General features: G+C 42.4%; 1 protein-coding gene across 5 annotated transcripts in view; it reads left to right on the forward strand.

Moving 5' to 3' along the window:
- Positions 1–26978, forward strand: part of atp2b1a (ATPase plasma membrane Ca2+ transporting 1a) — a 99502-nt gene that overhangs the window by 52527 nt on the left and 19997 nt on the right. For all 5 annotated transcript variants that reach the window (XM_067999325.1, XM_067999326.1, XM_067999322.1 and 2 more), the window contains exons 6-12: positions 5578–5694; positions 7041–7079; positions 12194–12352; positions 13538–13752; positions 14502–14744; positions 15223–15464; positions 16264–16498. In XM_067999325.1, coding sequence (XP_067855426.1) covers positions 5578–5694; positions 7041–7079; positions 12194–12352; positions 13538–13752; positions 14502–14744; positions 15223–15464; positions 16264–16498 — 1250 coding nt within the window. The remainder of the gene's footprint in view (positions 1–5577; positions 5695–7040; positions 7080–12193; positions 12353–13537; positions 13753–14501; positions 14745–15222; positions 15465–16263; positions 16499–26978) is intronic.

The raw sequence follows: 26978 nt of genomic DNA on the forward strand, positions 1-26978 counted from the left end.
CAAACACTATTTGTCTTTAACATCCGTGCTGGCTTTCATTTATTAACCCATATTTTTCCAAGTGTCAATTTTGTCCCGGATTATTGTCTCCATTTCCCCACCACCGACGTTAGGCTGACTGGCTTGTAATTGCCGGGTTTATCCTTCTCCCCTTTTGTGAACGGGGGTGTAACCTTTGCACTCTAGCATCGCTCCCATATGAGGATTGGAAGACTGTAGCCAGAGCTTCTGCAATTTCCACCCGTACTTCCCCTCAGCAACGTAGGAAGCATCCCATCTGGATCGGGTGACTTTTCTACTTTGAGTGCTGCCAACCAGTTAATTACCTCCTATTTTTAACCTATCCAATTTCTCTACTACTTCCTCCTTCACTGACATTGGCAGCATCCTCTTTAGTGAAGACAGATGGAAAGTACTCATTTAGTACCTCAGCCATGCCCTCTGCTTCCAAGATGAACTTTTTGGTCCCTAATTGGCCCCACACTTTCTTTTGATTACCCTTTTTATTTGAAGGTTGGCTGTTGGATAGAAAGCAATAGGAGCAAATGAATGTTTCTCAGGTTGACTAGATATAGCTAGTATTGTCCCTAGATACAGCTAGTAGGCTGCCCAGGGATCTGTGCTGGGATCTTGAGTTCCTTTTTGTCCAAATAAATGTATGTATATGAGTACAGAAGGACTAATCAATTTGCTGTCAACACCATAAAGGAGACCTGGCACATTAAGGACAATTGTTGGAGGACACAGCCATTTTACCCAATTGGAAGAGAAATTTGAGGGCATCAAAGGCTAAATCTTGTGCAAAAGAATTCTGCTCATCCTCTTAGGAAAAGGACTTGTGGTTAGACTGACTAGATTTTGTCAACTTCACATGAACTCTTGTCACAGGCAAACAACTGTGGTGGAGCAGTCAGGTGGCCTACCTCTAGTTGATCAGCCAAGGCTACTTTGATCTAGCTGTGAGAAGGTTTGGAAAAGTGATCTAACGCCTGCAGATTTTCTGCAGATGTCTAGAAGTATCTGGTCCCCCAACAGCGATGTAGGTGAGAGCTAATGGACCAGGTTATCTCTAACCACTTTCATCTGCTTTGCGTTTGCAACCATCTTCAGCCAGAAGTGCCGAGTGGATGATCCATCTCAGCCTCCTCCCGATATCCCCACCATCACGGAAGCCAGTCTTCGGCCAATTCGATTCACTCCACGTGATATCAAGAAACGGCTGAGTGCACTGGATACAGCAAAGGCTATGGGCCCCGACAACATCCCAGCTGTAGTGCTGAAGACTTGTGCTCCAGAACTAGCTGCGCCTCTAGCCAAGCTGTTCCAGTACAGCTACAACACTGGCATCTACCCGACAATGTGGAAAATTGCCCAGGTATGTCCTGTCCACAAAAAGCCGGACAAATCCAATCCGGCCAATTACCGCCCCATCAGTCTACTCTCCATCAGCAAAGTGATGGAAGGTGTCGTCGACAGTGCTATCAAGCGGCACTTACTCACCAATAACCTGCTCACCGATGCTCAGTTTGGGTTCCACCAGGACCACTCGGCTCCAGACCTCATTACAGCCTTGGTCCAAACATGGACAAAAGAGCTGAATTCCAGAGGTGAGGTGAGAGTGACTGCCCTTGACATCAAGGCAGCATTTGACCGAGTGTGGCACCAAGGAGCCCTAGTAAAATTGAAGTCCATGGGAATCGGGGGGGGGAAAACTCTCCAGTGGCTGGAGTCATACCTAGCACAAAGGAAGATGGTAGTGGTTGTTGGAGGCCAATCATCTCAGCCCCAGGGCATTGCTGCAGGAGTTCCTCAGGGCAGTGTCCTAGGCCCAACCATCTTCAGCTGCTTCATCAATGACCTTCCCTCTATCATAAGGTCAGAAATGGGGATGTTCGCTGATGACTGCACAGTGTTCAGTTCCATTCGCAACCCCTCAGATAATGAAGCAGTCCGAGCCCACATGCAGCAAGACCTGGACAACATCCAGGCTTGGGCTCATAAGTGGCAAGTAACATTCGCGCCAGATAAGTGCCAGGCAATGACCATCTCCAACAAGAGAAAGTCTAACCACCTCCCCTTGACATTCAACGGCATTACCATCGCCGAATCCCCCACCATCAACATCCTGGGGGTCACCATTGACCAGAAACTGAACTGGACCAGCCATATAAATACTGCGGCTACGAGAGCAGGTCAGAGGTTGGGTGTTCTGCGGCGAGTGACTCACCACCTGACTCCCCAAAGCCTTTCCACCATCTACAAGGCACAAGTCAGGAGTGTGATGGAATACTCTCCACTTGCCTGGATGAGTGCAGCTCCAACAACACTCAAGAAGCTCGACACCATCCAAGATAAAGCAGCCCGCTTGATTGGCACCCCATCCACCACCCTAAACATTCACTCCCTTCACCACCGGCGCACTGTAGCTGCAGTGTGTACCATCCACAGGATGCACTGCAGCAACTCGCCAAGGCTTCTTCGACAGCACCTCCCAAACCCGCGACCTCTACCACCTAGAAGGACAAGAGCAGCAGGCGCATGGGAACAACACCACCTGCACGTTCCCCTCCAAGTCACACACCATCCCGACTTGGAAATATATCGCCGTTCCTTCATCGTCGCTGGGTCAAAATCCTGGAACTCCCTTCCTAACAGCACTGTGGGAGAACCGTCACCACACGGACTGCAGCGGTTCAAGAAGGCGGCTCACCACCACCTTCTCGAGGGCAATTAGGGATGGGCAATAAATGCTGGCCTCACCAGCGACGCCCACATCCCACGAACGAATTTAAAAAAAAAAAAAATTCGTTTTCTACCTACATCCTCTTACCTCCCACAACCTTCATCCACAAATGGTAAAAACACTTGCCCAGCTCCTCACTTTCTGTTTCTAACTCCCTCTCCTACCTGCCGTGATATTTCTGCCACCTAATCTGTTCACCTACGCATCTCTTTGACCTTGTTCCCACCAAATCACTCACTCTTCAACCCTGCCATTTCCCCAGTGCAGTCCCCAATTTTGTGCTCAATTGAGGGCAGCAAACTGGAAGCTACATTGGCACCTATCTACTCGTGTCGTTCATGACCAGATTTGGCTTGACCATGTTAAGCCTCGGTGTTTACAATCAAAGCCACCGTCTGGAGGGCAAGGATGACCTTGATTAACTGCTTCCTCAAACTGCACCCCAAATACTAAGTGCAAAAAAAAACTCCTGGAATTCTTTAAGATTACCACAGCTGCCTCTACCAATTGCTACCTTCCTCCTCTTTGCTTTCCGTTCTCTGCTTTCCAACCTACTCCAGCCTTGATCCCCATCATTATGCAGTTTCTCCCCCAATGCCCTCCATGCTCACCGCATCCACAGGACCCACCACCTACTTTACTTCCAACACTCAACTTCCCTTTTCTGGCGCCCTTCGGGGGAGCTCTGCGGGGTGCCCTGCTGCTCTTTCTTTCACTACCAGTCATTAACCTTTTAAATAAAATTTAAAAAACACCTTCGATCCATCTGAGCTCTCCCAACTTCCTCCACGCCTCTAACCTGCCTTTCCTGTCAAGTCCTCGACTGTTGCTACCTCCAAATTTCATGCCCATCTGTCAACCCTCATTTTCAAATCCTTCCAGTCCAACTTCCATCCTTCTCGCAGCACCGAGATGGCTGATTTTAAAATTTTGAATGGCATCCTTTGTAACTGTGACCATGCTGCGTCAGCCCTAGTCCTAATCTCTTTGCTAGAGTATTTAATATGGACAACTGCCCCTCCTAATCTCTCCCTCCATGGCTTAGTGTCAGCTTCCATTGTGAAGTGCATTGGGTGCTTTTTACATTAAAGATGCTATATAAATGCCACTGCTGTTCTTGGATGAATTGTGAAATAACTGTGTATAAAGATTAAAGTGGTTACATCGCAGATGTTGATTTCTCTTGATATTGCATTTCATGACTCTTGGTTGGATGAATTTAAACTGATGATGAATATCTGAGCCCTAAATTTAAGTAGGCAGTAATTTCACAGAGTTTAAGGTCTAGTATGATAGACTTACCGGTGTGTGTATATAGGTCTGCACACTTCCAAGGAAATAAAAATCCATTCAGTCCATATAAACTTACATATTTCTGTTGCATCTTCTAGGCAAAGTATTCCTATTTTGGACATTAAGTTGCAATTACTACCAGTGTTAATTTAAAGAAAACATGAAAGTGAGTGTGCAGATTGATAAAGCCATTGAAAAGGCCACCAGCATTGAGTTTTATAAATAGGAGCATAGAATCAGAGTAAAATAGTAAAAGAAAAATGTTTAAGCCACAGAGCAGTATTGGATGCCCCATTATAGAAAGGGTATTAAAGCCAAGGCATCAAGTGTAGATTTGCCAGTGTTTGGATACTGTAGTTGAGGAGAGACTTGATACTAGGACTATTTCCACTGGAGCATAGGAGGCTGAGGATATTGGTTTTAAAAATTGTACAGTTTTGATGGTGAATAGGGAAAGACAATTTCTTTGTGGGGTGGTGATGAAGGATGCAGAGTGGAGATACTGAAGAAATGTCTTTATGCAGAGGGTTGCTGGAGCATGGAATGCTTTACCAGAGTGGTTAAAGTAGAGATGATTGCATTTTGAAGAGGAAAATGGATCAATATTGGAAGCAGGGGATGGGGCTAATACGGCAGTGAGATTAGTTTTGGATTGCTCTAGCTAAGAGCCAGCACAGATGCGATTGGTCAAGTAGTCGTCATCTGTTCTGTAAACTTGTGTGGGTTTCGAGGTGCTTCCGACACAAGTTGAGTGTGCAGAAAGGGCTACCGTTTTCACACTTCAGAACTGAACCCATCCTTAGTATAAGGACATGAGAAAATCAAAGATGAAAGAAGGCCTTTTAACCTGTTAATAGCCATCCATTTGGTGCTCCATCTCACCCAGTCTAGCATCCAGTTACATTTTGAACTACCCCTACTAGAGTATTAACATTTGGAATAATCTATCGCCCTTTTGATGGGCATTTTAAATTTACTTTTCATTTATATAAATGTATTGCTTTTGTGCACGTTCTCTTTGAAGTGAGTACTGAGTAAAGTTCTGACCATAAGTGTGGCCTGATCAGTGCATTCTGATGCCTCCACATCACTTGCAGACTTCTACTCCACGGCAGAGCAAATCATCATCTATACTGAAGTATCCCCACGTTACAGTTGCTCCTTAAAATGCATCTCCACACTTCATGTCTCGTCGTTACGAACTCCCTTTCAAAGTTTACTGTGAATTCTATTCCGTTCATTTTTTATTGCAATATGTAATACTTTGCATTTATCAGCATAGTTTTGTTTTTGCCTGCTCATTTGCATAACTGGTCTGAATTATTCTACCAAACAAACTGCATCCTGTATTCCTCCTGCACTCCCTAATTTAGTGTATGAAACAGCTGGTTTCTCCATCCAGGTCACTTATGTATACAAGCATGGACCCCTAAGTTCATGCTTAACAGCTATGTTTAGTATCCAGTAGTGAGATAGTGGGCACGTGAAGCTTTTTTTTTTGTTAGCAGCAATGGCCAGCTCTAACTGGGGTCTACTTTTAGGTACCCATGTAATGGAAGGTTCTGGAAGAATGATAATCACGGCTGTTGGTGTAAACTCTCAAACTGGAATCATCTTCACCTTGCTGGGGACTGGAGGAGAGGATGAAACGAAGAAAAGTAAGTATACGACTGAAAGGATCTCCGAACCTCTGGGGAGCAGTTTGAGACAGTATCTTAAATTGGCTGCAGTATTTTAAATTTTAAGTTACTTGTTAATAACCTATGACTTGAGTAATAATCCAGTTTTGTCCTTCTGTACAGTACATATCTTTTGGATGAGATGTTAAACAGAGTCCCATCTCCCCCCTCAGGTGGACATAAGATCCATTGGCACTAATTAAAGAGCAGCTGGGGAGTTCTTCCTGGTGTCCTGGCCAATATTTATCCCTCAACCAGTATCATTAAAACAGCTTATCTGGTCATTATCTATCTTGCTGATTGTGGGACCCTGCAAAATGGCTGCCATATTCCTACATTACAACAGTGACTACACTTCAAAATACTTTATTGGCTGTAAAGCACATTGGGATGTCCTGAGGTGGTGAAAGGTGCTTTCTAAATACAATTTTCCTTTCCTTGATGACAGTTACTGACTATAAGTGCTAAGGAGTTCAGCTTTTTATCTTGGAACTCCAAATACTTATCTGTATTTTGGCTGTCCTCCACATATTAAAGTATGGTCAAGTAATTGCAATAGAAGCTTTTTTGGTCAGCTGAGTGACTCACTGAGCATGGTGATGCAGTTGAGGTTTTAAACCAAGCTACAAAGAAATCCACAAATAGTTTGTCTTGAAGGAAGAAATATCATGTCAATCATGGGATAAACTGAACAATCTTGGAGAGCCTGATTCTGATTTGAGACATCAAGGCATTTTTACCAAGAGTCTTCACCCTTTCTCTTCGTTTCAGACTTAGAAAATTGACCATTCCTTATCTAAGTGGGCTAATTCACTGACTAAAACTGTGCTTAGTTTTAATGGGGTCCTTGAAAGTGATTGTGAATAATAATCTGGAAAGTTTGATTGGAGCCAAAATAGATTGGAACCAGATAACCCTGCCAGCAAGTGCCCTAATGGGTAGGGCAGTACTGGTTGGACAAGCAGTGGCTAGCAACTCAAAACTTATCAAGCTGTGTAGTTTGATTTGGTTTAAACGTCCAGCTTTTAGACTAAACCACTGTTAATCATTCAGCCTCCTTATCTCAATCTTGATTGTTCCTCACTGGACCTAGCAAATGTTTTTTTTAAAAATTAAATACCTTCATAAAGGATAGACAATCAATCTCAAATTGAACATATCCTTTTGAGATGAGGGCACAATTCCACTTAAACCTCTGGTAACGTGGAGGATTAATGGTAAATGCTCAGTATAGGCAAGTGTCAATTCCCATTTGCACCATTAAATTACTCATGGATATTGTAAACATGTAAATTGAGTTTATATAATTACTGCTATTTTTTTAGATAAAAAGCAAGATGGAGCTGTAGAAAATCGAAACAAAGGTAAGCATTAAACACTATAAGCAGCCTTAGCATAATCTGCAGTACTGTTTATTTAGCTGTCAAAACTTTAAAATGCACCTGCAAACAATAGCAGAGCTATGATTTGTTTATAAACGAATAAGGAATGTTCTATTTATAAAGGTGGTTTGAGTAAACTGTCCATCTGGTGGAAGGGGACAAAAAAATGTACCTTGGTATTTAAGAAAAATGCAGTCCTCTGTAGTCCAAATGTTATGGTTAATTTGAGAAATTGAAATATAGTTGGAAAATTTCATCTGTCAAATAAGAATTTTGCTGTGGCAACCCCCTGCCTCCAGTACTTTTAACTTTGACACTCCCACAAGACAAGTGTGCCCAGAATATTCCCAGATAGGCCTCCCTTAGTTCCAAATTGTAACCTTGACATAGTTCCTTAGAACTTAATGACTGCACCACTGAAGCCTAATTGAACAAAAGGAAACTTGCTCTTGTCACTTGGGAAAACTTAGTTGGGTTAGTTTGTTTGTAGTTAGTGATTTGCAAGCTTTGGTTGTAGATCTACCCTATTTGATCAGATGTTAAGTTAAAGCTCTCCTTGGAACATGCTTGTGCCTAGTTATTTTCGTGTTTCATTTAAATTAAATTATTTTTACCTTAATTTACCAGTCATTTAGAGCAGAGGTCAACGGTAGATTCCAATGTATAGATACAAGCAGAGCTCTATTTATGTTCACTGCTCGGGAGTATAGGGATACTCTACAGCTGTGTTTTATTGGAGAGATTCTTGGCAAATCTGTAAGCAGCAGATAGCAAAGCAGTTACTGAAATAAATTCCTAACATTTAGCTGGAAAGAACCCCAAGGGTTCAGTTACAGGAAGTTTCAATGGTTCCACAGTCAATTACATAAAATTTACAGCACAAACAGGCCATTCAGCTCAACTGGCCTATGCCAGTGTTTATGCATCACATGAGCCTCCTCCCACCCTATTTCATCCAACCCTATCTGCATCCCCTCATCAGTTCACAGTTGGGATGTTTGTAAATCAGATACGTGGAGTACACACACTTATTACACATTTAGTGTTGAAATTTGGTAAATGCACAGAACAATATTTTTGGCAGATCTTACCTGGCAGGAGGATAAACTATTGTTCTTAGTTGCTTTTCTAAATTTTTACTACCTTTTTTAAGCAATAACTTAAATTTAATCATAAAGGTAAAGATTCAAAATGTCCACCTACATTTTCTTTCACAGCAATATTTTCACAGTAAGGTAGTTAATAAAGTAGAGTCTGGCCTATCTGTATTTATAGTTTTAAATTGGTCAGGAAGTCTAACTATGCCTAATCCAAGGGAGATCCTGTGAAAGCATTTTCATGCAGTGAGCATTTCTCACTAATCCTGGAAAATCTCTTGGGGACTGCTTAGTGCAGTAGGTTTAAAAACTGAAACCTCCTCTATGATAGAGTTCAAATCCAGCCCAGACTGATGAGGTGAATGTCTACTTGCTGCAAGGATTTTGTGAATTTGGTCTCAATCTTACAGCACAGGAGGAGGCCATTTTAAATCTTTTTTTTATTATTCGTTCATGGGATGTGGACGTCGCTGGCAAGGCCAGTATTTATTTCCCATCCCTAATTGCCCTTGAGAAGGTGGTGGTGAGCCGCCGCCTTGAACTGCTGCAGTCTGTGTGGTGAAGGTTCTTCCACAGTCCTGCTGGGTAGGGAGTTTCAGGATTCTGACCCAGCGACCATGAAGGAACGGCAATATATTTCCAAGTTGGGATGGTGTGTGACTTGGAGAGGAATGTGCAGGTCCCGTGTGCCTGCTGCCCTTGTCCTTCTAGGTGGTAGTGGTCGTGGGTTTGGGAGGTGCTGTCGAAGCCTTGGCGAGTTGCTGCAGTGCATCCTGTGGATGATGCACAGTGCGCTGGTGGTGAAGGGAGTGAATTTTTAGGGTGGTGCATGGGGTGCCAATCAAGTGGGCTGCTTTGTCCTGGATGGTGTCGAGCTTCTTGAGTGTTGGAGCTGCATTCATCCAGGCAAGTGGAGAGTATTCCATCACACTCCTGACTTGCGCCCTTGTAGATTGTGGAAAGGCTTTGGGGAGTCAGGTGAGTCACTTGCTGCAGAATACCCAGCCTCTGACATGCTCTTGCAGCCACAGTATTTATATGGCTGCTCCAGTTAAATTTCTGGTCAATGGTGACCTCCAGGATGTTGATGGTGGGGGATTCGGTGATGGTAATGTCGTTGAATGTCAAGGGTAGGTGGTTAGACACTCTTGTGCCGGGCAATGACCATCTCCAACTTGTGTGGCGCGAATGTTACTTGCCACTTATCAGCCCAATCCTGGATGTTGTCCAAGTCTTGCTGCATGCAGGCACGGACTGCTTCATTATCTGAGGGGCTGCAAATGGAACTGAACATCGCAATAATCAGCGAACATCCCCATTTCTGACCTTATGATGGAGGGAAGGTCATTGATGAAGCAGCTGAAGATGGTTGGGCCTAGGACAGAGGAACTCCTGCAGCAATGTCCTGGGCTGAGATGATTGGCCTCCAACAACCACTACCATCTTCCTTTCTGCTAGGTATGACTCCGGCCACTGGAGAGTTTTCCCCTTGATTCCCATTGACTTCAATTTTACTAGGGCTCCTTGGTGCCACACTCGGTCAAATGCTGCCTTGATGTCAAGGGCAGTCACTCTCTCCTCACCTCTGGAATTCAGCCCTTTTGTCCATGTTTGGACCAAGGCTGTAATGAGGTCTGGAGCAGAGTGGTCCTGGCGGAACCCAGACTGAGCATCGGTGAGCAGGTTATTGGTGAGTAAATGCCGCTTGATAGCACTGTCGACGACACCTTCTTCACTGCTGATTGAGAGTAGACTGATAGGGTGGTAATTGGCCGGATTGAATTTGTCCTGCTTTTTGTGGACAGGACATACCTTGGTCAATTTTCCACATTGTCGGGTAGATGCCAGTGTTGTAGCTGTACTGGAATAGTTTGGCTAGAGGCGCGGCTAGTTCTGGAGCACAAGTCTTCAGCACTACGGCCGGGATGTTGTTGGGGTCCATAGCCTTTGCTGTATGCAGTGCACTGAGCCGTTGATATCACCTGGATTGGATTGGCTGAAGACTGGCTTCTGTGATGGTGGGGATATCGGGAGGAGGCCAAGATGAATCATCTACTCGGCACTTCTGGCTGAAGATGGTTGCAAAAGACAAGGCTGAAGCGTTTGCACTCACGTGCTGGACTCCATCATTGAGGATGGGGATGTTTGCAGAGCCTCCTCCCGTTAGTTGTTTAATTGTCCACCACCATTCACGACTGGATGTTGCAGGACTGCAGAGCTTTGATCTGGTCCGTTGGTTGTGGAATCACTTAGCTCTGTCTATAGCATGTTGCTTCCGCTGTTTAGCATGCATGTAGTCCTGAGTTGTAGCTTCACCAGGTTGGCACCTCATTTTTAGGTACGCCTGGTGCTGCTCCTTGCATGCTCTTCTACACTCCTCATTGAACCAGGGTTGATCCCCTGGCTTGTTGGTAATGGTAGTGAGGAATATGCCAGGCCATGAAGTTAGATTGTGCTGGAATACAATTCTGCTGCTGATGGCCCACAGCACCTCATGGATGCCCAATTTTGAGCTACTAGATCTATTCTGAATCTATCCCATTCGGCCCATCGTGCCCATGCCGGCTCTTTGAAAGAGCTATCCGATTAGTCCCACTCCTCCTAACTCTTTCCCCATAGCTCTGGAAATGTTTCCATTTCAAGTATTTCCCTTTTGAAAGTTACTATTGAATCTGCTTCCACCACCCTTTCAGGTAGTGTCTTCCAGATCATAACTCCCTATGTAAAAATATTTATTTTCTCCTTGTTTTTCTCCGCCCCCCCCCAGCCCACCCTTGGTTGTTTTGCCTAGGTCCCAGTGGGCCTTAGTCTAAAACATATTACTGCTTATTAGTGCCAAATTAGGGTCAATGTGCATCCCAAACCCAAGGCTGGCTTGTGTAGGAAATGGAAAAATATCATGCTGGTGGAAAAGGGAGTACATTCTCAAGGTTGAAGCTGAGGGACACTACTGGGGGCTTTACTTTTCCACCAACCTGTGTTGTGGCTGGCCTAGTCTGGGAGTGCTTGATGCTGACAGGTGCCTGAAATGGAAAGGGTTCCCTTTCCCAGCACCAACATTCTTTATCTTGATGAGTACAAAAAAACCTCTCAAACTTTCATCCAGAAAATCATGAATGGTTTTGATGGAGTAGATTGGGAGCACTGTTTCCACTGGCAGAAGGGTTGCTAACCAGAGGACACAGATTTGAGGTAACTGGAAAAAGAGCCAGAGGTGAGAATTTTTGTTATCTGGAATGCACTGCTTGAAAGGGTGGTAGAAGCAAATTCAGCAATAACTTTCAAAAGGGAATTGGGTAAATACTTGAAGAGGAGAAAATTGTAGGGCTATGGGGAAAGAGGGAAGTGGGACTAATTGTGCCTGCTTTTTGAAAGGTATCCAATGGACTGAATGGCCACCTGTGCTGCATGGTTCTGTGATCAGAGAGAGTTCGAATTGTGTAATCCCAGTGATTGGGGTAATTTGTGCAGCACCAGCACTGAGTTATCACTTGCTTGCATTTGTAATCACACTGGTCGGGATTGTTTGGCAGTCTTGTATCCGCAGGAACTACCAGAATTTGGGTTTCGTATCATGTTTGCGAGCCCCTCAATCTCTCTAGCATCAACTTTTTTTAAAACTACTTTTCCCACCAGTTTAAAGTAGCTGCAGTGATCAAATAATTGTTCCAATATCACTATCTGGGTGATTAGATTGTTTAATTCCTTAAGTGAAGGAATGCTTAGTAAGGACCACATAACCTAATGAGTATATAGCATGGCGCACTAATTTGAAAAGTTCTGGTTGGGGATCAGTTTTTTTTGTTGCTGCTGTAAGTTTAATGTTGTGTTCCCCCTTCCCCCCCCCCCCCCCCCCAAAAAAAAAAAGTTGCTATCTTAGGCAATCAGTAAAATAACTTTCCATGGAAGCCGCCATCAACTAGACTTCTAGACCTTCTTAGTCTCGGATCAAAGATTGTGCAGTCAAATTATTATGACCATTTTGCATGCATTTTTCAGCTAAAGCTCAAGATGGGGCAGCAATGGAAATGCAGCCATTGAAAAGTGATGAAGCAGCTGATGATGAAAGTGAGAAAAAGAAAGCAACCTTTCCCAAAAAAGAAAAGTCTGTTCTCCAAGGAAAGCTCACCAAACTAGCAGTTCAGATTGGTAAAGCAGGTATGGAAATTAATCATTTTCCATTGAAGACTAAAATTGTTCCATAATCCTGATTTATGATTGGATTTTTGTACAGAATTACATGGATGCGATGTTTCAGTACTTGTGGCTTTTGCCTGTTGCATGCTATTGATTTAAAGAGTCAAAGTTGGTGTCCCTACACAAACATTTTGGAAACAATTTGATTTTTTTTTAGTCCTGCAAGGTATGAATATGTCTGAGCCTATTGAAGGATATAGTTTTAATTTCAAAAAATCAGTTTGAAATTAGCTGTTTAGGCTGAACATGTTTGGTTTTTAACAAGTGGAATTGGGAGTTCAACTACGAACGATCAATATAGATAAAATTATTGGTTGTGACTAATAGTGACTCTTCATTCTGTCCTAATCATAACGCCTGAATCAACCTATTAGTTTTGTATTGCTTAGCACAATTTCTTTGTTTAATGGCCTGTTTTCCACTTCTGAAGTTTGTTTCCTTACCATGGCAATTGTGTGGACCTGGGGATGAACTATTCAACCTGCACAAGCACTCACCAGTATACAACAATTTGAAAGGCTGCAAAGACTGTGACTATCTTTATAATTCACTAGTTACAGCACGAGACTTGACCTGAAACCCCCTCTTTCTCCTCCTCATCCCCCGCACCCGCACCCCCCCCAAATGTGTGCAGAATAGAGCAGCTCACTGTTAGTGTACAGCCCTGTACTATTCCAAACTCCTGTAATAAACATGGATAGTTCAGCTGTCTGAGCTGTGTGCAAATCTCAATGGATGATATGCTAGAACTGGCAAATTTTCAAGCACACTGCTCCCACTCCCTGAGGACCTATTCAGCATGATCCTCTTCAGCATTTGAAACATTCCTGCTTAGTGTTGATTTTACATCTAGTCGTGAGTCACAGTTCTGGAAAATAGTTTCATGTGTCCTTTTTTATAAAACTGTTAAATATTCTGGTAAAAGTATTGCTGTGATGTTTCTAATTGTAGGTAAATCATACTCATCTATTGGTTTGTTTCTGACTCACCAGGTATGAGCTATTATCTGACCAGTATCTCAGTTGCCATATTTATACATCGAGGTTAGAAAGGGTGCTAAGTAATGTATGGACACAGCAGTGTTTTGTATTCCAAGTGTTGCCTCTAATTTCTATATTGTAATGCTGTTCTATTTTTCTTCCACAGGCTTGGTGATGTCTGCTTTTACAGTTATCATACTTGTTCTGTACTTTGTGATTGATACATTTTGGATCCAGCACCGCCCTTGGTTGAATGAGTGTACACCAATTTACATTCAGTATTTAGTTAAATTCTTCATCATTGGTGTTACAGTCCTTGTTGTGGCGGTACCAGAGGGTCTTCCACTTGCAGTTACAATCTCTTTGGCTTATTCTGTAAAGGTAAGCTATAATAGAAACAAATAACTGAAACCGTAGCACTTGTATACCATTTACCTTGCTGAATTTAAACTTTCATGTGTGGCGAACCACTGTTCCTCTTCATACTCTCCCTGTCCTTAATATGGTGACTTGTATGATCCATATGTCGAAGCTGCTTTCCAGTAGTTTCCAGTAAGCCCCCATGTGATTCTACACCAGGAATAACTGGCTACTTGACTGACAAGGATATAGCAGCCAAGCCCAATTTCTGTTCTCACCTAACATCATTGTGCTCTTGCTTCTAGTAAGGTAATTGCATTGTGATCAGATCTGATCAATATTTCCCCTCCTTCCAGGCATAGCCTGCTTTTTAAAATCTAAGCTTCCACTTCTGTGCAATGTAATTCACCCATGAGCTCCAGCAGCTACTTATGTGGTTACACAAACCATATGAGCAACACTTAGATAAGTCATTCTGGAATTTGTGAAACCTTTTTTTCCTGCCAGTCAAATCTAATTGCATCTTGTGTTGGAACATAGTTTGGGCAGGCTTAGAATCACCTGCATTTTGATATCCTGGGAACTGTCGTTTGTTTCCCATTGATGCATCAGCACCAGTAAATTGGTGGGGGTGAACAGATTAGAATGCCAGCTTAGTTATGAGCGGTGTAAATTACTCCCTTGGAAAATTGTTCTGTCAAAATATAGCACGAGTTTATCTATCAAATGGCGCACACATTTACTAATGACAATAAATCTCTCCCATACAGAAAATGATGAAAGATAATAACTTGGTCAGGCATCTCGATGCCTGTGAAACAATGGGTAATGCAACAGCTATATGTTCGGACAAAACTGGTACCCTCACAATGAACAGAATGACTGTGGTTCAAGCGTATATTGGTGACCAGTACTACAAGAAGATTCCAGATTCAGAGACTCTTCCTGAGAATATTTTGGACAAACTTATTGCAGGAATAGCTGTAAACTCTGCTTACACTACCAAGATACTGGTATGTTGGGATTCTTGTACTCCCTTCTCTTTCTCTTCCCCCCCCCCCCCCCCCCCTTGAAGTGTAAAATATCAATTATTCAGCAGTAATTGAGTCATAAAGGCTCTTGCACAAGGGCCAGGCAATGTATTGTTGCATTGTGCTATATTCTGAGGTTTTTTATATTTGGATTTTAAATTGTTCTGCATTACTTTGGACAACTGGAACTAGACAGAATATTGAGTAAATTACAAGGCAGTAATCCAGTTGAGTGGTTCAAATGCCCTAAACCCAGACCAAACCATGAAATGGCTTGTTAGAAATTTAAACTGCATTGACTGGCTTAAATGCATAGCCTGTTTTAAAACTGTTTCTGTTGCAACATGTAACAGCTATCTACTTAAATAGATAAAAATGCATCTTTTTATTTTAACTTGATTTTTGGATCAAATCCTGTAAGATTGAGTGCATCAAATGTATTATTGATCTAATGTCATAGCCTCCCGAGAAAGAAGGTGGCTTGCCACGTCATGTTGGCAATAAGACGGAATGTTCCTTGTTGGGATTTGTATTGGAATTGAAGAGAGACTACCAGGCAATTCGACATGAAATTCCAGAAGAGAAACTGTTCAAAGTCTACACCTTCAACTCTCTACGAAAATCTATGAGCACGGTTCTGAAGAACCCTGATGGTAGTTTCCAAATGTTCAGCAAGGGTGCTTCTGAGATTTTGCTTAAAAAGTAAGTATAATGTGGTATTCTAACAGTGGTAATGTGATGGTGGCTTTTTGGAGTGGGATTGGGGTGGGGTGGGGGGCGCGGTGTTGAGTAGGACACTAATGAATCAGTGGTCCAGAAGAAACATTAAACTGTTGGCCTTACATAATGACTGAACCTTGCACCAGGACTTCCACTAGAGTTGACTTGGAGAGGGAGATTGTGTCCATTATTGAACCTTTCTGACTTGGCTGTGAGAAACAAGGCTGTGGGCAGCTAACTTGGAGAAATAGCTTCTGAAACCTATACAAGATCAAAATGTTTCCCTCCATAGTTCAGCTTTATCTTAGTCAGACTGTTGTGTAAGATTTTTAGTAGAACACGGTTACTTGACTTTTTCAGTACAACATGCATTGAATATGGAATTATGTTCAGCACAATGAGTTGTGATAAGTAGTATTACCTTTCATTGCTAAGTGTTACTCTGCCTCAGTTCCTGTGTAAATCCAATGTAAAATTCAAAAATAAGTCTCACGTTCCAATATTTGCTGCCAGTTATAACACAATATCAAGCGCTAGTCCATGGGATATGGATCACCAATACTTGTGATCTAATCACTTGAAACTTTGCCTGTGAATTATAAAGATGCAATGTATTTTCTGTATCCCTTGGGCAGCTGTCCTACATTTCTGCACTGAAAATGTTTTTGTGGTGAAATATAAACTGATTCTGTCTTAAGTATTAGCAAATGTGCATCTCCCAGTTGGTTCTGCTTAAGTTTTTTTAAACAAAATTATCATAAGATATAAACTCTTTCACCAGGTGTTCTAAAATTCTAAATGCAAAGGGCGAAATAAAAGATTTCAAGCTGAGAGACCGTGACGATCTATTAAAGAAAGTAGTGGAACCAATGGCTTCTGAGGGACTGCGTACCATCTGCTTAGCATTTAGAGAATTTGAAGTTAATTCTGATGTGGAGTGGGATAATGAAAATGATGTACTTACTGACCTTACCTGTATTGCTGTAGTCGGTATTGAAGATCCCGTGAGACTAGAGGTAAGTAAACACTAACCATGTGCATTTAATAATATTGCTTAAGGTGGCATTGGGGTCCTGCTAAGTGACTGTTTTGCAACCTTTCCCTATCCTAAATTGGTGATTTATCTATACATGCACTATGGAAAGATGCTTCTATTTACATAGTGTCCTATGATTTTAAAACCTGACTGAGCTTGGAGGCAAAATTAATGTCAATTTATTTGGATGTCCCCCAAATTTTCTATTGTGCATTTTTCTATCTAATTGGACTAAAGTTGAACTTTGTGAATGAAGAGGGAATAATAAAATCTTACAGAAGGCGGCCATTTGGCCCCTCATGCCTGTGTCGGCTCTTTGAAAGAAGTCCAATTTAGACACACACCCCAGCTTTCTTCCCATATTCCTGCAAATTAGTCCTCCAAGTACATGTCCAATTGCTATTTGAAAGTTCCTTTGGAATCTGATTCTACCACCCTTTCAGAGTGCATTCCAGATCTTAGAGATATGGAATGCACTCTGATAGAGCAGGAGGTAAGAGAGGAGGGGGAGTTGCGTTCTTGATTAGGGAGAACATCATGGCAGTAGTGAGAGGGGATATATCCGAGGGTTCCCCCACTGAGTCTATATGGGTAGAACTGAAAAATAAGGGAGAGATCACTTTGATAGGATTGTACTACAGACCCCCAAATAGTCAACGGGAAATTGAGGAGCAAATATGTAAGGAGATTACAGACAGCTGCAAGAAAAATAGGGTGGTAATAGTAGGGGACTTTAACTTTCCCAACATTGACTGGGACAGCCATAGCATTAGGGGCTTGGATGGAGAGAAATTTGTTGAGTGTATTCAGGAGGAATTTCTCATTCAGTATGTGGATGGCCCGACTAGAGAGGGGGCAAAACTTGACCTCCTCTTGGGAAATAAGGAAGGGCAGGTGACAGAAGTGTTAGTGAGGGATCACTTTGGGACCAGTGATCATAATTCCATTAGTTTTAAGATAGCTATGGAGAAGGATAGGTCTGGCCCAAAAGTTAAAATTCTAAATTGGGGAAAGGCCAATTTTGATGGTATTAGACAGGAACTTTCAGAAGTTGATTGGGAGAGTCTGTTGGCAGGCAAAGGGACGTCTGGTAAGTGGGAGGCTTTCAAAAGTGTGTTAACCAGGGTTCAGGGTAAGCACATTCCTTATAAAGTGAAGGGCAAGGCTGGTAGAAGTAGGGAACCTTGGATGACTCGGGAGATTGAGGCACTAGTCAAAAATAAGAAGGAGGCATATGACATGCATAGGCAGCTGGGATCAAGTGGATCCCTTGAAGAGTATAGAGATTGCCGGAGTAAAGTTGAGAGAAATCAGGAGGGCAAAAAGGGGATATGAGATTGCTTTGGCAGATCAGGCAAAGGTGAATCCAAAGAGCTTCTACAAATACATAAAGGGTAACTAGGGAGAGAGTAGGGCCTCTTAAGGATCAACAAGGTCATCTATGTGCGGAACCACAAGAGATGGGTGAGATCCTGAATGAATATTTCACATCGGTATTTACGGTTGAGAAAGGCATGGATGTTAGGGAACTTGGGGAAATAAATAGTGATGTCTTGAGGAGTGTACATATTACAGAGAGGGAGGTGCTGGAAGTCTTAACGCGCATCAAGGTAGATAAATCTCCGGGACCTGATGAAATGTATCCCAGGACGTTATGGGAGGTTAGGGAGGAAATTGCGGGTCCCCTAGCAGAGATATTTGAATCATCCACCGCTACAGGTGAGGTGCCTGAAGATTGGAGGGTAGCAAATGTTGTGCCTTTGTTTAAGAAGGGCGGCAGGGAAAAGCCTGGGAACTACAGACCGGTGAGCCTGACATCTGTAGTGGGTAAGTTGTTAGAGGGTATTCTGAGGGACAGGATCTACAGGCATTTGGAGAGGCAGGGACTAATTAGGAACAGTCAGCATGGTTTTGTGAGAGGAAAATCATGTCTCTCGAATTTGATTGAGTTTTTTGAAGGGGTAACCAAGAAGATAGATGAGGGCTGTGCAGTAGACGTGGTCCACATGGACTTCAGCAAAGCATTTGACAAGGTACCGCATGGTAGGTTGTTACATAAGGTTAAATCTCATGGGATCCAAGGTGAGGTAGCCAATTGGATACAAAATTGGCTTGACGACAGAAGACAGAGGGTGGTTGTGGAGGGTTGTTTTTCAAACTGGATGCCTGTGTCCAGCGGTGTGCCTCAGGGATCGGTGCTGGGTCCGCTGTTATTTGTTATTTATATTAATGATTTGGATGAGAATTTAGGAGGCATGGTTAGTAAGTTTGCAGATGACACCAAGATTGGTGGCATTGTGGACAGTGAAGAAGGTTATCTAGGATTGCAACGGGATCTTGATAAATTGGGCCAGTGGGCCGATGAATGGCAGATGGAGTTTAATTTAGATAAATGTGAGGTGATGCATTTTGGTAGATCGAATTGGGCCAGGACCTACTCCGTTAATGGTAGGGCGTTGGGGAGAGTTATAGAACAAAGAGATCTGGGAGTACAGATTCATAGCTCCTTGAAAGTGGAGTCACAGGTGGATAGGGTGGTGAAGGAGGCATTCAGCATGCTTGGTTTCATTGGTCAGAACATTGAATGCAGGAGTTGGGATGTCTTGTTGAAGTTGTACAGGGCATTGGTGAGGCCACACTTGGAGTACTGTGTACAGTTCTGGTCACCCTATTATAGAAAGGATATTATAAAACTAGAAAGAGTGCAGAAAAGATTTACTAGGATGCTACCGGGACTTGATGGTTTGACTTACAGGGAGAGGTTAGACAGACTGGGACTTTTTTCCCTGGAGAGTAGGAGGTTAAGGGGTGATCTTATAGAAGTCTATAAAATAATGAGGGGCATAGATAAGGTCGATAGTCAAAATCTTTTCCCAAAGGTAGGGGAGTCTATAACGAGGGGGCATAGATTTAAGGTGAGGGGAGAGATACAAAAGGGTCCAGAGGGGCAATTTTTTCACTCAAAGGGTGGTGAGTGTCTGGAACGAGCTGCCAGAGGCAGTAGTAGAGGCGGGTACAATTTTGTCTTTTAAAAAGCATTTGGACAGTTACATGGGTAAGATGGTTATAGAGGGATATGGGCCAAGTGCAGGCAATTGGGACTAGCTTCGTGGTATAAACTGGGTGACATGGACATGTTGGGCCGAAGGGCCTGTTTCCATGTTGTAACTTCTATGATTCTAACCCTCTTGGGGGGGGGAGGAGGAGAGGAGGAGGAAGGGAGAAGAGGAGGAAGAAATCTCCTCATTCCCCTCTAGTTTTCCCAATTATTTTAAATCTGAGACTACTGGTTACCGACCCACTTGTCTGAGGAAACTGTTAACAACATAAGAAATGGGAGCAGGAGTCAGCCATACGGCCCCTCGAGCCTGCTGTCATTGAATAAGATGACAATCTTCGACCTCAATTCCCCTTTCCTGCCTGATCCCCATATCCCTTGATTCCCTTAAAGTCCAAAAATCTATCGATCTCAGTCTTGAATTCATTCATGGGATGTAGGTGTTGGCAAGGCCAGTATTTATTGCCCATCCCTAACCGCCCTTGAAGGTGGTGGTGAGCTGCCGCCTTGAACAGAGCACTGAGGTAGAGAATTCCAAATATTCTCAACCCTTTGAAGAAATTCCGCCTCATCTCAATCTTAAATGTCCGGCCCTCTAACCTGCGACTATGCCCCCTAGTTCTCGACACTCCAACCAGGGGGAAACATCCTCTCGGCATCTACCCTGTCGAGCCTTCAATCTCGTATGTTTCAATGAGATCACCTCTCATTCTTCTAAACTCCAGAGTATAGGCCCATTTTACTAAATCTCTCAGGACAACCCTCTCATCCCATGAATCAATCGAATGACCCTTTATTGCACTCTCTCTAAGGCAAGTATATCCTTCCTTTAGATAAGGAGACCAAAATTGTACACTGTACTTCAGGTCTGGTCTTACTAAAGCCCTGTACAATTGCAGCAAGACTTCTTTATCTTGTACTCCAACCCCTTTGCATGTTGGCCTTCCTAATTGCTTGCTGTACCTGCATGTTAACTTTGTTTTGTGGATGAGGACACCCAAATCCCTCAACAACATTTAATAGTTTCTCACCCTTTAAAAAATATTCTGATTTTCTATTCTTCCTACCAAAGTAAATAACCTCACATTTCCCCACATTATACTGTATCTGCCACCTTCTTTCCCACTCACTTGTCTGTATCCCTCTGCAGACTCTGCATCCTCCTCATGGCTTAATTTCCCACCTAGCTTTGTATCGTCAGTAAACTTAGATACATTACAACCTGTCCCTTCATCTAAGTCATTAATATACATTGTAAATAGCTGGTGCCCCAGTGCTGATCCCTGCAGCACCCCACTAGTTACAACCTGCCAACCTGAAAATGACCTATTTATTCCTACTGTTGTCCATTAACCAATCCTTAATTCATGCTAATATATTACCCCCCAATCCCATGAGCCCTAATCTTGTGTGACACCTTATCAAATGTCTTTTGAAAATCCAAATGTATTACATCTGGTTTCACCCATATCTACCCTGCTAGTTATATCCTCAAACTCTAAGGTTTGTCAAACATGGTATCCCTTTCATTAAACCATGTTGACTCTGCCTAATCATTTTTCTAAGTAGTCTCTCCCTACTTGCTCTATCAAAACCCCATAGAATTTTGAATCTCTATTGGGTCTCTCCTTAATCTTATCGTCTTTAAGGAGAACATAGAATCATAGGTTACAGCATGGAAAGAGGCCATTCGGCCCATCGAGTCCACGCCAGCTCTATGCAAGAGCAATTCAGCTCGTCCCATTCCCCCCCCCGCCCTTACCCCGTAGCCCTGCAAATTTTTTCCTTTCAAGTACTTATCCAGTTCCCTTTTGAAGGCCATGATTGAATCTGCCTCCGCCACCACCTTGGGCAGTGCATTCCAGATCCTAACCACTCGCTGTTTTTTTTTTAAAAAGTTTTTCCTCATGTCCCCTTTGGTCCTTTTGCCAATCACCTTAAATCTATGTCCTCTGGTTCTTGACCCTTCCGCCAATGGGGAACAGTTTCTCTGTACTGTCGAGACCCCCCCTTCATGATTTTTATTGCCTATCAAATCTCGTCTCTGCTGTAAGGAGAACAACCCCAGCTGCTCCAGTCTATCCACGTAACTAAAGCCCCTCATCCCTGGAATCACTGTAGTAAATCTCTTCTGCACACTCTCTCTCAGGCCTTCACAATCTTTCCTAAAGTGCGGTGCCCAGAACTGGACACAATACTCCAGTTGTGGCTGAACCCGTGTTTTATAAAGGTTCATCATGACTTCCATACTTGTACTCTCTGCCTCTATTTATAAAGCCCAGGATCCTGTGTTTTTTAACCACTTTCTCAACCTGCCCTGCCACCTTCAACGATCTGTGCACGTATACCCCAGATCTCTCTGTTCCTGTACCCTTTTTTTGAGTTGTGCCCTTTAGTTTATATTGCCTTTCCTCGTTCTTACTACTGAAATGTATCGCTTTGCCAATCCCAGCTTCTGCAATCTCCACGTAACTGAAGTTCCTCATCCCTGGTATCATCCTGGTAAATCTCCTCTGTACCCTCTCCACACCCTTGACATCCTTCCTAAAGTGCAGTGCAGAGAATTATACACCATACTCCAGCTAAAGCCTAACCAGTGATTTATACAGATTTAGTATGATTGACTTAGCTTTGTAAATAGGGACATTGAATACAAAAACAAGTATCCCATATGCTTTCTTAACAGCCTTATCTTATCCTGCCATCTTCAAAGATTTGTGAATATGCACTCACAGGACCCCTTGCTCTTGCATGCCCCTCAAAATAGTACCATTTTAGATTATACTGCCTCTCCAGGTTCTTCCCACATCACTTCACACTTATCTGTATTAAATTGCATCTGCCATGTATCTGCCCATTTCACCAGTCCATGCCCTCCTGAAGTCTGCTACCCTGGTCACATTTACTACATTGCCAAGTTTTGTATAGTCAGTAAACTTCGGAATTGTACTCCCTATACCCAAATCTAGGTCACTTATTTATAACCATAAATTCAATGGTCCTAATACCGACTCCTGGGAGACCCCACTGCATACTTCTCTCCAGTCTGCAAAACATCTGTTCACCACTACTCTCTGCCTCCTATCCCCTAACCAATTACATACCCAAGTTACCACCATCCCTTTAATACTACTCACAAGTTGGATGATTTTTTGCACCTCCTACTGTTTGTGTTTGGATCTTTTTGTTTAATTTGATTTTACTTGTGTGGCTGAAATGAAAGCTAAAAGACCAGCTTTCTCAAATTTTATACTATATTTTGCCAACTCATCTGACTTTAAGATTTAAAAATACTTCATTGGAATATGACTTGATTTAAGTCAGCTCAGAGCAATCAACAACGTTGTGGTTGTCCTGCTTATATTCAACTTGAAGCCAACAAGAGAATCAGACATGGTGCACCAAGTGTAGTGCTGTAGATACTGTGTGCATCACATGAAACATTGACACACATTGGGTGCATTTGCATTGAGTGCAATTGCTAAATATTTGTAAGAAGCTTCTTGAGAAGTGAAACATGAACATTACTTTTTGTTCTCTTTATTCTGTAACTGAGTGTAAAGGAACTTGCATTTATATAGTACTTTTCATGTCCTTAGGATGTCATAAAGCACTTCACAACCAATTAATTACTTTTGGAAGTATAGCCACTTATGTAGTTAAATATGGCAGCAAGTTTACACACCAACATTGTTTTTTGGTGCTGTTGATCAATTTTCTTCCTCATTGGTTCAATCTAGGCAATTTTCCAGTTTGATAGATGTCAGTGGAATAGCTTGACTAGGGGTTCTGGTGCACAGGTCTTCACTACAGCTGGGATGTAGCAAAGGCCTCTGTCCAGTGTACTCAGCCACTGTTTAATATCACATGGAGTGAACCGAATTGCCTGGCCATTAGTACTTATTATGGTTGGGGACCTTGGTTGGAGGCAGAGTAGTATTGTCCACTTGACGCTGTCTCCTTAAGTTGTGCTCTCACGGCATGTGGCTGGCTTTGGTAAAATGACAATCATGTCTTCTAGTTCTGACACCAGTCCCAATACAGTACCAGCAGAAGACACCTGTTTTAGCATCACCCAGAATGTGACATAGCCAGTGCTGACTGGCTTGCCTAAAGTAAACTTGTTTCTGAATTACAAATGGAACATCCGTAACTGAATACTGCATTAACAGACAAAAAAAGCTTGAGGTCCAGCAATCTGATGTGATTCCGCTCCTGTTTCTTGGGTGCAGTGCTTACATCTTATCTAGAAAGTCAGGTTCCGTAGCATTCTGGGACGAGTAAAGATTTAGTTCTAGACCTGAAATTTGTAGACCAGGCATTCTCAGACTTTTTCATCTGATATGCATAGCCACTAGAATTGTTTGGGAGAATTAATTACGCAGTTGCAGTGTCCGCGAGGCTTTGTAGGATACCCACAAATTAAAACTTGGAAACGTTCTTGCTTTATTCAACATGGTGTTACTTCAGTTGTGCTTTATAACTAGTCAATCTGCAGACAACTTGCCTAGGAAGAAATGTGCATAGGATGTTGTTCAGATGCAAACCATTTCCTATCTGGCACACATCAGTCTGATTTGTACTGCAGCCGGGTAAAATGCAGACAAACATGAGACGGCCATGCTACTGTTGCTGTAGATGCTCTTCCAATAGGGGGTAGGACATTGCAACAAGGCATTGCTGTTTATAGTGTTTATGGCTGACTAATTCAGAATTTCTAGCAAACATCACTTAGAATTGGCTTTTTATTATGAAGTTGTTCTTTGACAAACAAGTTACACCACAAAGCTTCAAGAAACATCAACAGCACTTGAGAAATTCTGGGAATAATGCCTGCCCAATCTATCAGGTGCAAAGTCAGGTCAGTTGTGCATTTGGCAAAATGGATTCAGAAACTATGCAAATTGATCAAATTTGAAAATAATATTAAACTGGATGTGTGGGGTAGGGGTAAAGGAGTTGAGCTCAATCTGAGGCAGCCAACACGCATTAGATAAGTTCTGTAAGTGGGTGCAATTGTCGGATGACATTCTGTACAGACTAAAGTGTTGCGTATTGGAAGGAAACAAATGACACACTCTGGTTTTGAATAGCAAATAAAGTTAGGAGATCTAGGGGTTAGGTACAGAGTCTCATGTCCAGTCACTAGAGCAGCAATTAAAGTAAATAGCATGCTGATCTATATCGCCAGATCAGTTGAGTATAAATTTCAGGATGTAGTGCTTAAGCTATACAACAACTTGCATTTATATAGTGCATTTAATGTTGTAAAATGTACTTTACATGAGCGTAATCTGAAAACTTGACACTGGTTTCTTAGGACAGTGTACAAATTGAGCTGCTGGACAACAAGGTGTAGCGGATGATGGCCCTTCTAATGGCTGAGGTAAAATCTTCATCTCTAAGCCATATAGAGCCCATGTTTGATGTCTACTGTGTGCTGAGTCAGCTGACAGTCAGAGCAGCATTAGGGGAGCAACTTGACCGCAGTTTCCCTTTGGAAGGGAAGGGGAAAATTGGGTCAGGATTCCTGCAGACTTAACAGCCAAAGAAATTCTTCCTGATTTTAGTTCTTTGTTTACTTTTTGTGAATTTTGATGCTACTTTGCTGCCTTCCTGAGGTAATAATCTATGATTAACTCATCTATAGCATTTAATATTGAATACTTTGTTATCCCTTTAAAGGCCTTATTTCTAGACTAAAGTTTAAACTTCAATTTTCTTCGTAGCTAGGGCAGGGGATTTGTCATGGGGTGACACCTAGTGGCACATTGTTCAAGACTTGCTTGTGACTGATTTTCCTGCCCAAGAGCACAATTTGCCACCTGATTTAAAAATAACATAAGAAATAGGAGCAGGAGTAGGTCATACGGCCCCTCAAGCCTACTCTGCCATTCAATAAGATCATGGCTGATCTTTGACCTCAACTCCACTTTGCAGTCTGATCCCATATCCCTTGATTCCCCTAGAATCCAAAAATCTATCTCAGCCTTGAACGTACTCAATGACTCAGCATTCACAGCCCTCTAGCGTAAAGAATTCCAAAGATTCACAACGCTCTGCGTGAAGAAATTCCTCCTCCCAGTCTTAAATGGCTGACCCCTTATCCTGAGACTGTGCCCCCTAGTTCTAGACTCAGCATCTACCCTGTCAAGCCCCCTCTTAATTTTGCATGTTTCAATGAGATCACCTCTCATTCTTTTAAACTCGAGAGTCTGGCCCATTTTACTCATCTCCTCACAGGACAGCCCTCATTGCAGGAATCAATCTAGTGAAACTTCATTGCACTGCCTCTAAGGCAAGTATATCCTTAAATGAGACCCAAATTCTATACAGTACTCCAGGTAAGGTCTCACCAAAGCCCTGTACAATTGCAGCAAGACTTCCTTACTCTTGTACTCCAACCCCCTTGCAATAAAGGCCAACATGCCATTTGCCTTCCTAATTGCTTGCTGTACTTGCATGTTAACTTTTTTGTTTTATATAAGGACACCCAAATCTCTCAATACCAAAATTTAAGTTTCTCACCATTTTAAAAAATATTCTGTTTTTCTAATCCTTCCAAAGTGAATAACCTCACATTTCCCCACATTATACAACATCTGACACCTTCTTGCCCACTCACTTAACCTGTTTATATCCCTTTGCAGTCTGTCCTCCTCACAGCTTACTTTCCCATCTAGTTTTGCATAAAAAGCTGTTTCTGCCTGTGCTGCTGAGCACCTCCCTGACAGTTATGCCCATGATGCCTGCAGCAGTGTTTTTCTCAACATTAACCACCTAGTTTAATCTGGAAATCGTGATCTCTCCCAATGAAGAGGTGTACTCTATTTCCCCACCAGCTGGCCCTGTACTGTCCATTACATTTTAGAATGCAGGGTTTGAACATTCCCACCTACAACTGCTTTTGAACATTGGAACTGTAAATATCTGACAAGTAATTTTTTTCTTAACTGAGTCTTGTAGCTGAAATAACTTTTTTTTAAAAAGTTGGAAGATAAGCACGTTTTGTTTCCTATTGGGCAGAACAGAAGGATCTGTATGCTGAAGATCAAAGATTAAGTAGAAATGAATTAATTGGAACAATCATTTTAATAGAGCTGTTCTAATTCATATTTTCTTAGCTTTTTTTAAACAAAAGTACACATGAAAAATTTGAGGCAGGAAAAATGTTTTGACAGGTTTTAGTCACAAGGGAGTGGAGGAAGCAGTACTAAACCTATATTGAAACTATTTTCATGCACAGTGCTTAAATATTAAATGTACAAAATTATATTGACTATTTAAAATGAGTTTTCCATTTTAAAAATTCAGTCCTTGAAGTGCCATGGATTACTAAAGTCAAAAGACATCTAAATTTTACTAAATTACTACAGTAACACTGTATCCTAAAACAAAACAG

The sequence above is a fragment of the Heptranchias perlo genome, chromosome 18 (assembly GCF_035084215.1).
Source record: "Heptranchias perlo isolate sHepPer1 chromosome 18, sHepPer1.hap1, whole genome shotgun sequence".
Lineage (NCBI taxonomy): Eukaryota > Metazoa > Chordata > Chondrichthyes > Hexanchiformes > Hexanchidae > Heptranchias > Heptranchias perlo.